The sequence below is a fragment of the Drosophila teissieri genome, chromosome 2R (assembly GCF_016746235.2).
Source record: "Drosophila teissieri strain GT53w chromosome 2R, Prin_Dtei_1.1, whole genome shotgun sequence".
NCBI classification, from domain to species: domain Eukaryota; kingdom Metazoa; phylum Arthropoda; class Insecta; order Diptera; family Drosophilidae; genus Drosophila; species Drosophila teissieri.
In genome coordinates this window covers 13,505,272-13,521,495 of record NC_053030.1, presented here as the reverse complement: position 1 = coordinate 13,521,495, position 16,224 = coordinate 13,505,272, and the positions used below count along the sequence as shown (strand labels likewise).

Genomic DNA, 16,224 nt, shown 5'->3' with positions numbered 1-16,224 from the left:
GTGGTCTGGTGGTTTGGTGCTCATGTACGTAACTGACCAGATTATAATAGTCTTTCAACTGTATCCGCTTTGTTTTGTGTGTGCATTCAATTATAGATGGGATATTGAAGCTCGTTTTGTTTTCGATTGGTCTAGACCTTTGTTTGACGAGGCCGAGATTGGGCCACATTGTTTGCCGGCCTGCTTAGCCAAATTACATTTCGGCTAAAGCGAATCGATATCGCCATCAGCGAAAATCGAACTGATTTGCAGCTCTCAGCTGCTCCAATCATGGCTTATTTATTACTGCGGGCTCCCTCAAGAATAATGCTGAATTGCAAACATATATGTGTACATACAATATACTCGTATGCCACATGACAAGGGAACAGCCGAACTGATGGCGAGATTAATCAAAGTCTCGCACATTAAATAGCCCCGATTCGATCGATTGGATCCATCCAAGCCTGCCTTATCGAACCGAAAGCTTCATGCATCGGGATAGGGGAGGGGTATTGTACTGTACATTACTTTTTAATAGATTTTTAATGAACTGAAGTAGGCCAAATGGATTGTAAGAGGCGCTTATCAGCGACATTTCATTGTCTGCGACAGCACTTTATAATCGAATGGGTTTCATTTATTGAATGCAAACTTGTCGCTGGCAAATAAAAAACCTGCATTGATTTTGGCACGCAAGCATCCGGCGAAACCCCCTCCACTTCCACTTCCTCATCCTCTGAATGAATGACTGGATGACAAACTGTGGGACACACACGCACATGCACTGAGCGAAAAGTCCTCGAAAAGGAGGTAAACATAATAAGGCACTTTTGACGTTTAAATACAAGGCAGCTCTGCCAAATTGGAGCCATTTCTTATCTTCAAATAGATAAATGAAACTTCTGGGTCTATTAAAATTAAAGCCCTGCTTAGTAGAACTACTTCGAATATCTCTTTTAAATTTGGTTTATATTAAGACCCCTTTTTCGCTGTGCACTCTTTGAGATTTATGGCCAGATACGGCGAGTTGCGTGTGCATGTAATCATCTTATATTGTGAGCAGGAGACGCCACCGAAGTCCCGCTGAACTTTGATGATTTCCCAAGCTCTCGGATTCCGCGGAGGAGTTTGAGTATGAGTATAAGTATGAGGAGGAGGATGGGGATGAGGATGAGATTGTGTCGCCAGCACTTGCTTCCTAGGCAGCCTGCCTGAATGAATGGGAAATGCGAATGGAAGACTGCGTGGGATAATCGGCGTCGTATTCAATTTAATTTCACAACTATTGCCGGAGGAGTCGCAGTGAGTGAGTGAGCGAAGTGTGGAGGGCGGAGAAGCCCTTCCTGTGCCGAATGAGAACTTCCAAGTGAACTCCAAGAACACAGATTCGGCTGGCATTTCGGCGAGATGGAGGTGGAGATGGAGATTGGATTGGTTGGGGAACAATGCCAGAACACACAAAACAAGTGAGCATTCTATAAAATAATTGATGACTGACTGACTCAGTTGCTTGGCAGCAATAATTTTTATACTTCTCAAGCACTCGCACACACACTCTCGAGCACTAAAATCAAATGCCACTCGAAACGCTGCGCCAGTCGCTTGGTGACTGCCCTGAAGTGGAACCATGGAACCATGGAACCATGTATCCATGGATGTGGATGTGGATGTGGCTGCGTGTGTTGGTGTGGTTGTGGCAGATGCCGCTGCCTCTGCCGCTGCCTCAATTGCGTGAGACTCCTCCTTGTAGTTATGTTGTACAATCGCCGGAACATCTGTAGCACAAATGAAATCTTTAATGCCCAAGGGACCGTGCTGGTAACTCTGAGGCATCTGTATTTCACATGTTGCGCATTTTGCCCACACACTCCGCAACTTGAGAGCGTATGAAAGCAGCTATTGTGAGCTATCTGCGTTCGCTTCGCATTTTTTTCGTTTTTTTTCTTTTTGGGCCACGCTTGCCTTGTAATCAAACAATTAAAGATGATTTTAATTAATCTATTTAAAAAATCCTCCCCCATGGCCGAGCCGCCGTCATAACTGCTCAAAATTGATCGAACAACTCGACGGGGGATGCGAGCGACGACAACGACAACAAACATCTTTAAATTAATTAAGCGTAATTGTCGAGGAATTAGAAGTAGAAACAAAAGTTTCAAGCATGAGTTATGGACTACGCAGCTACACAGGCTCATGTTACTACAAGATACACAACACAACACAACACAACATACAGAAGATACAATCGTAGCCAGCATACTTGCGACCCCCTCAGCATGCAATAAACAAATTATTTATGATCCCATCAGCGCAGTAGCATAAGTAGCACAAGCTGAACCGCTGATGAGAGGCCCTTATCATCTGTATCGTATTAGCAAAGTTCTAATGTGTCCGCTTGTAACAAATGATGGCCGTGGCCTAATTTATGTTGCCAAAACTGCTGCCACATGATGCCAGCTGATGATAGCCAGAGGAAAATGGAAATAGAAATGGAAATGGAATTGGAAATGGAATTCGAAACAGAAACAGACCAGTTGCCTACGCATGTCGAACGATGCAGTGATAAGAGTCTGGCATATAGAAAGTTCTGCTACCTAGTCATGTTAATGCCCTCCCGATTCTCACCGCCATCGATCGGAATGGTTCAATCCAGCGATTTACGACGCTAAGCCCCTACCGCCATCAGCTACCTACCTTCGGAACAAAGCCAGTTGCCGAAAGAAACTGAAAAGAGCCTATTCTTTCACTTCGATCGACATCTAATCCAGTGTTAAGTCCCTGAACCCTGGATCCTACATACACGCATCGAGGAGCCCGAATGGCCTCTACATATGCTGTAGGCCCTGGAATGACAATTAATCACCGCAGGAGTCAAAGATGTTCATGCAACGTTCCAGTCCGTAGTCCGTAGTCCGTTCCCATGTCCCGAAAATCGAAAGTCGCAGGGAGTCGCAGGCTACCTCCAAGCCCTTGTTTGCCCATCAAGGGGAACAGCTGTATCTGTATCTACGAGTTTGGGTTTTCGGGTTTGAGTTTCGATTACTGTGCACTGTGCCGGGTTGCACAACCCCTAAAATTATGACTAGGCCGAGTGTGAGAACTCGCTGGTGAACTCCGCTGGTGAAGGGGTAAGAGTAAGAGCCGCGCGTAAATTGTTAAAAAAGCTGAAACCAAAGTGTGAGTCCAATCATTACGTGCATTTGTCAAGGCCTGAGAATTGCTCCGAATGTCGCTGCTGGTTGTCTGAGTGCCGTGCCACTTTCTACCCTGCCCACCTCATATGCATACATGGTATCGTACTGTCAGTCAGCCAGTTGGTACGTCAGTCAGTCAGTCAGCCAGGCAGTCAGTCATTCAGTTAGGACGTTAGGACGTTTCAAAGTCCAAAGGGGATCATTATATGCCAATTGGCGATTGTTGTTTGTTACCCCCACTCGGCGGTGCAGCCAACGTTTGTCGCCGCGGAGGGTTGGTAATTGCAATCCACATTCGAATTTACATTTGAACGACGCTTACGGGCCCAAATTATAACTGTAATTGCGGCATGTTGATCGCGGCATCCCGCCGGCCGGAGTTCTTGTTATTATGATTATAATTGTAGCTGCATCTTTTATCAATGAATTGAGTGCTGCACTCACATGAGGGCCTCTCGACAGTCGCCCCTTCACCCCCCTCATCCCACTCGCTGACAAGAAAAACATAAATAAACATACTGAGAGAAAATGTAGCACTCAAATCGATCGAGAATGGTTCCAAAGTGCCTGAGGGTGATTACTCTCAGGCCTTCGGAGGGCTTTCATAATCGCATTCCCATCGCAAAGGTTTCAATACTCATTTAAAGGGATTTTAAAGTAGAACTGAATGAATCACTACTCATTGTAATAAAACGTTTCTTATCACGTGACGAAACACGATGTATAATCTATCCCATTTTAATTGATCGTTAAACAAACCTAATGAGAACTTCAATAACTTCGCAGTGTAGAGTTCGGGTTTCAGAAAACGAGACTTCTTGTAACCTAAACCTTCGAAGAAATGATATTGCTTGGCTTTGAAATGTGATCTCCCTGTGCTAAAGTCTCTATTAACACTAAATCTATATATTTTCTTCCAGTGCACCAGCGCACACAGTTCCACTCGCAGCAAATACACATGGCTAAGCGCAATCATAAAATACAAATAAAAATAAAAATACACGATGGCGTTCAAAAGGGCACGCTTTTCATAATAAACATTAGCGAACGGCCCCTGTCGCCCCTTCCCCGCCCCCTCCTGCCCCGCGGTCACACGGTTCGAGGGTCGTCCGCTCCGCTCCGCTCCAGTCGGTTCCGTTTCCCCCACGTCCGCCAACTGCTCCTGGCGCGCTTGTTTGTTTGTGAATTGGTCGTCTTTAGTTACACTTGAATACGTTTTGTGTGTTGTCGCCGTAGTCCACTGCCCCTGTGTGTGTTTATGTTTGTGTGTGTGTGTGGGTTAGGGCTAGCTGGTGGGCACTTCGCCTCCTACTCAATGCACTTTGCACCTTAAAATAGCATTGCAGTGGCATACTTAGCGGCGCAGGAAGCGACGGACGACCACTGCAGTGCGCCCCTTTGTCCGCCTGTGCTACTGTGTGTGTGCTAGTGTGTGTTTGTGTGCTAGTGTGTGTGCGGCTTGTTTTTATCCTGTCCGAGGAGGGGACAGGTTTCTTATTATAGTTAAGCATCGCTACTTACCCGGTGTCTCGCTTTTGTTGCTCCCGTTTCTGCAGTGCGGCCAGACGAAAGGCAAAGGAGCGGGCTGTTGTCTTAGGAGCCAACATGTATCCAGATCCGGATCCAGTTACATGTCACCAGGACCCCGGAGTCCTTGTGTGTGTGGTGGGCCTCTGCCTGAGCCTGTTACTGTTCCTGTGTGCTTAGGACATCTGTAACCTTATCGCTTTCAGTTCGCTTGTCTCCGCTCACACACTCATTATGAGCGAACACTTCACCACGCTTTTCACTGCCAACTTAGTGGATATCCTGCTGGTATTACTTCAACAATTACTTCAAAGCACTAGGTTAGGTATCTTTATCCCGCATACACTGTACGCAATATATCGCCGTTCACACGATCGCGCACTTTGTTTTGAGTACGCGCGCTCGAATGTACGAAACTCAACAGTCGAATTCAAGAGACACTGCGACGGGCGACTGCGTCCGTTTGCCTCGGCGTTTCGCGTTCAAATGAGACGTGTGTTCGTGGCCATGGCGAAAAGGCTGCGACGACTGAGCCCTGCACTCAGAGAAAAGGCCGCCCTAAATGGGAAAATGATAACACAAAATTGGGGTGGAAATTATGTTATCAGTCAACTCGCACAAACGTACGGAGGAATTGCATTTAAGATTATTTTCTACCTTTTTTATTTGGTTTAAGGTAAATATAATATTAATTCCAATATAAAAAAAAAACAAAGTTTAAATTAAAATTTTACAACATTAAAGTACATTATTGTCCCTAATCATTTTTATATCTTCGTTTAGTTATTTGTAAATAAAATGTAACGAAATTTTAAAAAGTTCCTATTTGTTACCAAATAATTCCCCAAGTAACTCTCTTGGAAAGTAAAATCATCTGAAGTGGCTGCTGCAATTGTTTTTCCCCGTGTAGTTGCGCTCTTTGATTCGAAGTTACTCCGCCGCGCTCTCTCGCCTGCTCTCTTTCTCACTCGCACACAGCATCCCCAAGAGGAGCACGTTGTGTTGTTGTTGCTCGCAGCATATGTGCAGGAAGTAGGTGGCTGTGTGGAGGGAATGGGGGGTGGGGAGATGGAGCTCCAAAAGAGAGAGAGAGAACGAGAGAGAGACGCACTTTACGACGTGGATGTTCATGTAGATGTATGTGTATGTATATTGGCTCCTTGGCTATTTTGTATCTTTCCTGCCTCCGCCCGCGTGTTGTTGTTGTTGTTGCTGCTGGTGGTGCTGCTGTTGTTGTTGCATTCTAATTTTACGCACTGGATTCCTGAGATGCTTTCATATTCCCGTTTGATGATTTATCGACTGCAGCGGCAATTAAAAGGCCTTTAGCGCTGCTTTTTATCAACTCGACTCGGTGACATTGGAGTTTTATTTATATTTTGTTGTGCGCGCACACCCACATCACCACCAATTTCACTACGCACTCACACACACACACACACACATGCCATTTAAGCCAAAAGATTTTTGTTAGCTTTGATTGCCTTTTTTTCCATGTAATTCCTTCCTTTATTTCACTTGAACTTTACCATCTATTGCGGTTTAATTGCACATTTTATGGCCCAGACATTGGCTGCAGTTTTCCCGACGAATCTGCGATTTTTGTTTGCCTTTTTGCTTTTCGCCGAGCACATTCCTTTGGCATCAAAATTGGAGCCTGTGCTCCCGCAGATTACTCCCGTTGCCCAGTGTGACCAGCTGGCCCCAAGGGCTCCAATCAGGGTTGAAGGTTTTGCTGGGAGCTACTTTGAATCCTTTGGCGGCATAGTGCGCAGATAAGAAAGCAAGTCCCTCATTTTTGCACCTCCAATTACTCGATGATCAGAAGTTACTAACAATGATCAGAATTTGTAATAAAAATAGTTTTTTACATGTTTATTCTGATGAATTTTTCTCTGCATCTGAACATCAGCCATGACCTCTTTTATTATAGAGAAGAATGGGTATGCCTCTTGGATCCCGTATCTTCCGACCTCCATTTCTAAGTCCTGAAAATCTTCCCTTCTTACCATCTGGGAACTTTAAATTTATTATTAAAAAAGGATTTTGATTTGGTGCATTCATTCAACTTTTCCTATTTAATTTAACACGAATATGTGTGGCATCAAATATACCAACGTAATTAAGTACAAATTTAACCAAATTGGTTAGAGAAATTAAATGAGAGCCTCTTATGCATTCTCTGTGGTGATTTGAAAGCTAAAAAAACCATACTAGCTTATTATTGGCGCCAATATTTGAAAGCGGCTAGTGTGACCAGTAATACCACACCCTTTTACATCTTACATTCTTCCTAAGGTCTACACTTTTATTTTATTTGACACAGCCTAGCGGCAAATATAGGAACTCCTGACGAACTGCCAGATCCAAATAAAATGAACTTTAGGTTGGTGCGACACCTACCGTTAAGTATCTGAAAGGCGCAGCAGTTATAATCACATAACTAGCGACTTCTATTGGCCGGTAGCGAAAACCTGCTTAGTTGTTATGAAGTTGACATTTTGCAACACAGCACCTTGTACCTTATTGAACACTGAAATTCAAACTTTGGGCGCTAAGCCTCAAAGCCCGTGAGGATATGAATCTTCTAATTTTCAATTCCAATTCATTAAATAATTCCATGCGCAACTTATGTTGTCTTGTTTTGTGCACAGATAAACTTTACACATCACTTACATTACTTACATTTAGAGAAGACCAATTATCATCTGTTTTGGCAATCGCGAGATTACAAATTTTTGTATATCTTTTCTATAAAACTGTAATATTAAACAATCAGGAAAGCGAAGAAGGTAATACTTGTTTTCCTGGTGGAGAAGTGTAAGAATCAAAAGTCACGTCGTTTAACATTCAAGACACAAAAACATATTTATTTAAATTGGTTGTAACTTAAAGCTCGAGTTAACTAGTTCTTATACATGTCGCAGAGCACCTTCTCCATGGGCGTGTTCCCAATCGTGCGCTGAAAATAGATGGACTCAATCTTGTGGGAGCTGATGATGCGCAGCAGCGGCAGCATGAGAAGGAGTCGTCCGAATCTGGCTATCTGGGCGGTGAACTGCGTCTTTGTGTGCTGCGACAACATCACCTGTTGGTTTAGCATAATCTCAATGAAGCTTTCATCAGTTTGAAAACCATAGCATACTTACGTGCGCCTGATCCTGAAGATTCTCAATCTGCGCTGGATCTTTAAGTCCGCGCGTTTCCGGCCGGAACAGAACTATCGCCTTGAGGCAGGCGAACTCAGCAGGATCAACCAGCACCGCCTTGTATTTGCAGAAGATCTCGTGCAGCGTTCGCACATCCGCCGCCAGCTAACAGAAATTGATGGTTACTCGATGTTAGATGTATTCTGGTGCAGACTTACCTCCTCCTTGGTTGTGCAAGTGTCGCCATTGGCGTTGTTCTCCAGATTATTGCAGTGCTCCGCCACCGAGAAGAGCGCGCAGCCGGTGGGATCCAGGGGAATGCACCATTGGATGGCGTTCAGCAGGAAGAGCTCCGACCAGGACTCCTCCAGCAAAATTACCTGCACACAGGGGATATTTCGTTATGTTTTGAGTAAATTTGATGTCCTATTAACTGGCTCCTCCTGCTATTAATCGGTATTTACGTAAATCTATAGTCAACCCACCTGATCCCGAAAGGAGAGCCTCGCAAAGCTGGGCAGGTTCTTGGCCCACTTGACGGCCATGAAGAGCAGCCGGGCACTCGTCTCATAAACCGTTTCATGTTGATGGGTGTACAGATTGGGCGACATGAACTGCGGCATGATGAAGCTGGAGTCCGATCTGCTGACCGCATGCGGCTCCTCGTTGTCATTGGTTACATCTATGGAGTCGTCTGTCAAAAGTGTGATAAATATATTGTTAAAAAATTATAACTACTGTAAGCAATATATTAAAATTCATAATTAATAATTAATTAATATATTAAAATTTAAACAAATCACTACATATATTGAATAATTTTCTATTAGAGTGTCCAATAAGACAGTCATCCAGAAGCAATCAGTTGAATCGTGAAGTAAACTGATTTTTCATCTTTCCCAGTTAACTTTAATCTTCATATTATTCTTACTATTACTATCTGTTTTCTACACATTGCACCAGTACCCACCATCATTGTCATTTTCCATTGTGGGACTGGAGGAGCTGATGGAGGAGACGCTGCCGCCGGCGTTGTTCTTCTCCTTGCCGTTCTCCGGCGCCGGTGAGCTCGGGTCGATGGAGTGGTTGCTGCTCGAGTTGGTGGAGTGGGAGACATTGCCACTGCTGACCATCTCCATGCCGTAGGCCTTCTCCTTGGGCGAGTGGTGCACGCCGGAGGCATTGAACATGGGAAAGCTGCCGGCGCCCATGTGGTTCGCAGCCAGTTGCATGGAGGAGGTGAGGTGGTTGTGGTGCAGCAGTCGTCCCGTCGGCAGGCTGCCCAGTGCTGCTCAGGAATCAAACAGAAACAGAAATCAAGGTGGGCCATAAGTAACATACGTTCCAAACTATCAGCTGGGGGGCAGCAACTACTACTACTCACAGGGCGGGGGCAGGAGTCCGGAGCCGTAGCAGGGCGGAGACAGTAGCACGGGTGGTCTGCAAATTGGAGTTGCCCGCAGATTTCGGGCGGTTAGTTAGACTTATGCAAATGACAGGCTGAGCACAACAGCTGCACTCGGAAAAAAGCCAGATTATATTCAAAGAATTAACTATACTGTAGAACATAATATATACACCTCTATTCTTTAGTTGAAAAACAAACTTAAACATGTATTATATTGTTTATTATGTATTAAAGATATGAGAATCAAGCCTTGGCATAAATTCATCTTCCAGTTTTGGTTCTTTGACTATTTTTTTCGAGTGCAGCGGAGAGATACACTTACCCGAAAACCCCGACGGCCACGGCGGCCTCTCGCAGCGCCCGTCCGTGTTCCATCTCCCGCAGAGTCTCCGGCCGTATAGTGGCCGTGTTGCGGGGCTGTCGCTCATTTTGCACGGCTGTAATTGGAAAACAAATGCAACTAACATGAGCGCTCGGAGTCTAGTTGTTTAGCGGGGGATTGGTGGTGGTACTGGGAGTGGGACGTGTCCGTAATGAGGAAATGTCACACTGACAAAATCGCTCCTGGCACTCGTTTTAGCACAGGTATCGCAGGATGGCAGGACGAAAAGCAGCCGCGTGTGCCCGGCCTTTGCTCATCAGCATACGGAACGGAATGGAATCTCCGGCTGAGTGGGAGGAGCTGGGCAACAAGGCCATCCATCCATTGATGGCAAATTGGTTTTGTGGTCACGTGCCGCTCACGCCCACAAATTGTTTCGCCATTTGTTTATGCAATTTCACCGCACAATGAGGCCGGGCCACAAAAGCTACTTCGCCGCTAATGGCGCATCCGCAAACTGTGGCTATTTTCCATACGGCTCGCATAATTTACGGCTGAATTAAGAGATCCGCAATAGAGTCGGGAAAGTGTGTGAACCGTCCCCTGGGAGCAGGAGTATATGGTTTACTTATTTGATGACTAGCTCACGGGATTGGAATGCAAAGCGAAAGGTGTAAAGATTCCGGTCTATTTAAACTTGCACCTTAATGAACTATAAATAAAAGTGGAGTCAGTTAAGTAGTAGCTAAATAATGCTAACAGAATAAAATAAAAAGCACAACTCAGCTTTTCAATACCTTCTTTATAGATGCCCCTGACTTGTTAAGTACAACCAGGTGAGTAGAATTGGTTTATATTGATTTTACAAGCCTGAATCTGACTGACGGCTGCTGTTTGTCTATTTGCCATTCAAGGAGTCGAGCCACTGTTGGCTCAGAGTGTGTGCAGACATCGAAACAATGACGAAAACTTTCAGTCAAAGTGAACAATTGGGGTTCAGTGGAGTGGCAGCAGCAGCAGCAGCGGCAAAGCTGCATAAAATCTGTCAAAGACAACAGGAGCAGCAGGTAGCAAATCAATTGGGTGAGCAATATGTAAATAAGGAGCACCCGCCACCCAAGTGAGCCACCCCAAAATGAGGATGCTCCTGCGATGGGTTTTCCACGTGGGAGAGGGCTAACGGGTTAAAGGGCGCACTGATCGGGGTCACGTGCTCGCGGGGCTTTTGAGGTCCTGTTAAAGACCAATTAAACGTGCTTCAGTTCATTAGAGCGAGCCGAGCCGAGCTGTAACGCGATGTGATATGATAATTCAGTTGGTATAATAATAATACTCGTATACGGTATAATACCCACCGTCCTTGTTCATTCCCATTTGAAGGCACTTCTTGAGCCTGCAGGCCTGGCATTGATTCCGATGGGCCTTGTCCACCACACAGCGTCCGGTGCCCGCCTGGCAGCTGAAATGGTAAGCAGAATCGATTAAAATAGTGCCAGGACATAATCAGGTTATGGTTATCCTGCGCAGCTAACGAGATTCCCAGTGTCAGAAATTGCAACATTTGGCGATTTCGCTGGCGCACACAAAGCCACAAATCCACACTCAGGCCAACCGAGCGGAAATCCAGCCACAAAAGCACTTCTGTATCTGCTAGATACAGGACCTGTTCCTCTCTTCCGTTTCAGCGACCTCTCGTCCTTTGTTCTGCCCTCGTGGAACTTTAATCAAATCAGAGCCGAGTGGCACTCCCTCCCACTCGAAATCCATCGAAATCCGTGCAACCATTTTTAGCCCAGCATTCGCCATTCGGCTGCCCTTTTGCACACTAAGCCTGCGCCAAAATTCAAAGATGGCCAACGCTCCTAGAAATCTCCAGCCATCCTTATTTATTCCATTTTATGTCCTTCGTGGCGCCTCGACAGGAAATCACTTAGCCAAATGTATCCTTGAGACACAGCCCTTGTCTAGGTACGTCTACGTATGTATATGTATATAATTGAGGTATTTTGTGTATGCAAATGTTGTATTTTCGTAAACAAATCAAGTAGATTGGATATGTGCGAATGGGCAGCTCATTCCTTTGGCATCCCAAGTTTTGTGTGTCTATAAAAATAATCACATAATATTGCCATTGCCCCAACCATCGGACATCCAGGAATAGACTATGAACGCATTTGTGTATACTAAAACTGGGAAGTAAAGGACACATTTCTGGTTTCAAATGCTCTACAAATTATGTGTACTTTAAAATTAAATAAAACTGGCTAACTTAACTTGAACTTGTTAATCCGATTATTTGGACATATAATAAAAATTTATTTTTAAATTAAAGGGAATGTTAAGAAACGATATACTTTAAGTAAAACACGTATTAGGGGCATTTTTTCCTATCCGTTGAACAATAAATAAAGAAAATCCATAATTTCCACAGCCTATTTCTACAGCCATAAAAAGTCGAATATATTTCTGGCCTGTCCTTGGAACATTCCTTTGGCCACATTCGAAAGTTCTGATTGCAAGCAATTGATTATAATTGAAAACGGCTTAATGGGGCCACCGGAGACAAGGATATAAAAAGGACACCAAGGGCCAGATAGACTCGGTCGTCCATCGGGAAACAAGTCACGTCGGTGAGAATATACACTGGACCTGTTATCCCTTTTCCCTCTCTGGAGTGTATGCCTCGCTCAGTCATTGCCGTTTGGGAGGGAGAATGAGGATGCTGCTCCATTTCATCCCGCAGAGCCGCACAGAACCGCCCCCATTTTTTGACTTTGTTGCGATTCGGCTTAGTCGATGGACGAAGATGTCGGCTGGGCGGATGGATGCGGGGAGGAGGCGGGTGCTGGGTCACATTTGGCCAAGTGTTTTGCGCTTAAGCCCTCCATATCAATCTCAGGGGACCAGGACACGGATATAGAGATTTCGACATTTGTGATTTACCGCGCCCGCCGCAAAGCCGCAGAGCAAAACATGCATTACTGTATCATAACTTTATGTTTTCGCTGGCATTGATTCCGTCGCTTTGGATTATGGGATATTTCTACCAGATTTTATGATAATCGAATACTTTGATTCGTGTATTTGCTTTTCCGCTTTTCTTTTCTTTTTTTGTTTCATTTTGGAAAATTCCCACGTCAAAAGAAAAAGTTTTAAACGAATTCACTTTAAATTCAATTACATTTTAAGCTGCAATCCGGCGAGGGGAGCGAAAGCAAAGTGGCATTCGCACATGATGCCATTCCGGGCACAAAGTCAACGCGAGGGCAAATATGCGCATTCAAAAGTTGACGCTCAAATCCCAAAGATTTGAATAATTGTAATGAATTTGCCAGAGCTCCGTAATCCGCCAGACGGGCCTCCGGGCACAGTGGCCCACTCCCATTCCGGGCACCACCCACTTTTGGGCAAATGTTGCAGCATTTAATGGAAATGAAATGGTAATGACTGGATTTGGTAGCGTAGTTAGGGCTACACTGAAACAAAACGGGCATCGTTGCTGTGACGAACGGTTTAAATGTGAGGCTTACACTGTTTAGTTTCTCATAACTTAAACTATCCTATAAAAGGATACTAACTTCATACTTAAAGTATAGTAATACTTATCAGCCTATAGGACGTTATTACTTCACCCTCTAAATTATTTTTTTAAGAAATATTAATTTTCTTTCTGTGTGCACTCACCGATAAATGAGTTTCCGCCGCACGCTGCGCTTGAAGAATCCGGAGCAGCCGTTGCAGGCCAGGATTCCGTAGTGCTTTCCCGAGCTGGTGTCGCCGCACACCACACAGATGAGGCCCAGGTTCTGACCCTTAATCCGGGTCATCGCCGAACCCTCCGCCCCCGACGAGTGGTTCATGGAGTTGGCTGCCGCTTGGGCCGCCGCCGCCGCCGCAGCCGCTGCAGCGGCACTGTGGTTCCAGCTCAGCAGCCGACCAGCGGGCACATTCGGGGCGGCGGGATGGGAGGGAGGTTGCGGTGTGGGCGGTGCCACGCCCGACGACGACGCTGGAGGCGCCTGTCCGTGCATCGGCACCGGCGGCGGAGTGTAGCAATGCCGCTGCGGACTGTGGAGTTCTGAAGTTATAAAAGAGATTAGTAAAATGTATCGAAATGTAAATGTAACTACGACCTTGTTAAGATCATGCGACATACGGTTATATAGATTATATAGCTCTTATTTAGTTCCCGAGATCAACAACGTGTACAAGGTTTGAAGGCTTAAATATTATGGTGGAGTTCAGACTCTAATAAATATCGAAGATAAATGTTTAATTCAATGAAAGGAGTTTTAAAAGAGGGAAATAGAACAAATCGAGTTTAAACTTGTAAGACTAACTGCTTATACTATCAGAATGTGAAAACGTAATGTATAATTCTCTATGAATTCCGCACTGTATTCTAATATTTTTACCCCTAAGAGTAACCTTTAGCTTATTCGTTGTATACGTATAAATTGTATCTGTACTTATCATAAGTATAATTCCCTCTAATCGACATTTCCGTTGGACAAGAGAAAATGTGGCAGATATACTATGAATTAAAAGATTGATCTCGTTGTATCATAGGTTTTTGAGATTTCCGACCAGACTTTTCACCAGTTTCCCGGTGGTAATGGGTGGTGCAATAAAAAATCACTTATGTAGTTCATATAAATTAAATCGCAATTTGTCAGTTGTAGCGGATTGCGGAAGCCAAGGACCTGCCGATCTTATCCCTGCGTGGCGACATTGACGCCCTGTAATCCGCAAATATATTTACACATTCAATTAGGGTGCCATTAAGCCAAACGGCTCTCGACCAGAGCGTGCCGAGCAATCTGTGCGCAAAATTTGCCTCGGGGGACGATTGTTTTGCCATCACACCCTAATTTGATTGTAGTTTCCTTACTGATTTTTTGATGCACTTAACCCTCGGCGTTCCAAGGACACATTTGTTACACTCGCCACTTGGCTGTGCGCTCGACCATTTGGGTTCGTGGTTCTGGTTTTGGGTTTGGGTTTGGGTTCTGGTCCTGCTTGGGATTGGTGTGGAATAGAAGGACAAAGTCAGGAGGCCTTTCAGCCGGGACCAACTGGCAGGAGTGCGGTCCAAAAGCCGGAGGATTAGCGTCATATGCTTGCATTTTCCGGGGCATCGTCTTTGTTAATTTTATGGGCTCGTTGAAACTCACTTTCGCAGACACACAAAAGTGTTAAGGGCTGTGTCAGCCGGATGGCTGTGTTATGAATTTCAGACATTTTTGGCGGCCTGACTCGGAGTCTAATTCAATTTGGTGATTATCGCAAATTGAATTTGCCTGGCCAGTCGTGCATGCCATCAGAAAGTTGGGCATCGATTTGATTTGAGTGTTTCCGCAGACAACTCGTTGCCGCAAATTGGTAATTAAAATTGCCAGTGTGCGATCAGAATGCGCTTGTTTCTTTTCATGTTTTAATCAAGACATTTTACACTTGATCCGCTCTTTGCACCCAATGAATAAATAAAACCCAAAAATTGTACTTCTTTTTACTTCTCTGAAATAGATTTTCTATTCAAATGTATAAATTCTCTCAATAAGGGAATAATAAATTGCAAAAGTTTATTCTGCAATAACTGAATCTTAAGAAATTGATTAGTTGTCGATATACTCGTAACATTAATAAATCGGCACTGATTATGATTGGATTATTATTTTCTTTATTATATGAATAATATGAAAAATACCTTTGAGCGACAGCCAAAGTAAATTAATTTAAGTTATAGGCATTTTTTTTAATTTTACTCTATGGCTCACGTTATTTAAAAACCTTTAAATAGTAAACAATAAAAGATTAACAACTGTTTGCCGCCGGGTAATTAGTACGACAAAACTCAAATATCATTTCTCTTATGATGTCATTCGTTTTTTATAATTGCTATTATGGCCTTTGTAACCTTTTCTTTTTTTCCTTAAAAGGATGCCTTTTTTAATTTTTTCTATCTAAGGCGTCCTAATTAATCGTGGGTGTAAGAACCGTAATTATATTTCACACACAATTTAGCCACAAACGTGATATGTCCTTTTTAAAAATTGTTGTTGAAGGGATTTTTAACCGGCTTTAGCACATCGTTTAATTAGTTGTTTATTCAAATTATTTTTCATATTTTAATAAGGAAATAAGACCTTTGTGTTTCAGACATTACACAACCTAATAAAATATATTTAAACACCATGCTTATGTTTTTATTACCACATCAATTTACCTTGGGAAGATGGTCGTGTTTCGGAGGAATTTTCTTCTTTATTCATTTTGTTGGGCTTAACTGCAGTTATAGATCACACCTCGTTGAAAGGTTCGTTAACAATCAGCACTATTTTTAAGTATTTCTGAAACACCACTATTAAATCACACTTTTTGGGGGCATCGCATTGGGCTCCATATTAAATTGCAACCGTAGAGAGGCGACGGCAAGTGGAGAGTCCTGGAATTCCCGCTGATGAAACCGAACCAATGCGATCCGACGGCGCTGCGAGTGTGCCGCGATGATGATGTTAACGTCTCGATGTACGATTTCAGATTCCGGATTTCAGATTTATCATAAAAGCGTGACAGGAGCTAAACACCGATGTGTCCACTCCAGCAGTCGGCCAACCAGCCAACGGGCCAACCCCGGACTAG

At 44.1% G+C, this 16,224-nt stretch overlaps 1 protein-coding gene across 1 annotated transcript; it reads right to left on the bottom strand.

Annotated features, from left to right (window-relative positions):
• Positions 1–7,608: 7,608 nt before the first annotated feature.
• Positions 7,609–15,854, bottom strand: LOC122614366 (photoreceptor-specific nuclear receptor). Its single transcript, XM_043788935.1, has 10 exons — positions 15,809–15,854; positions 13,267–13,660; positions 10,938–11,041; positions 9,583–9,697; positions 9,237–9,292; positions 8,823–9,140; positions 8,338–8,546; positions 8,071–8,232; positions 7,853–8,017; positions 7,609–7,791 (listed from the first exon to the last, which is right to left on the bottom strand). The coding sequence occupies exons 1-10, from the start codon at positions 15,852–15,854 to the stop codon at positions 7,609–7,611; spliced, it is 1,752 nt and encodes a 583-aa protein (XP_043644870.1).
• Positions 15,855–16,224: the final 370 nt, after the last annotated feature.

What these genes read in the sequence shown, in the direction of transcription:
- LOC122614366 (XM_043788935.1), bottom strand. Translation starts at nt 15,854, where the DNA reads ATGAATAAAGAAGAAAATTCCTCCGAAACACGACCATCTTCCCAAG. An exon ending in AACACGACCATCTTCCCAAG is followed by an intron (nt 13,661 to 15,808) that starts GTAAATTGATGT and finishes TTATAACTTCAG; the next exon opens with AACTCCACAGTCCGCAGCGG. An exon ending in GTGGCCGTCGGGGTTTTCGG is followed by an intron (nt 9,293 to 9,582) that starts GTAAGTGTATCT and finishes TCCAATTTGCAG; the next exon opens with ACCACCCGTGCTACTGTCTC.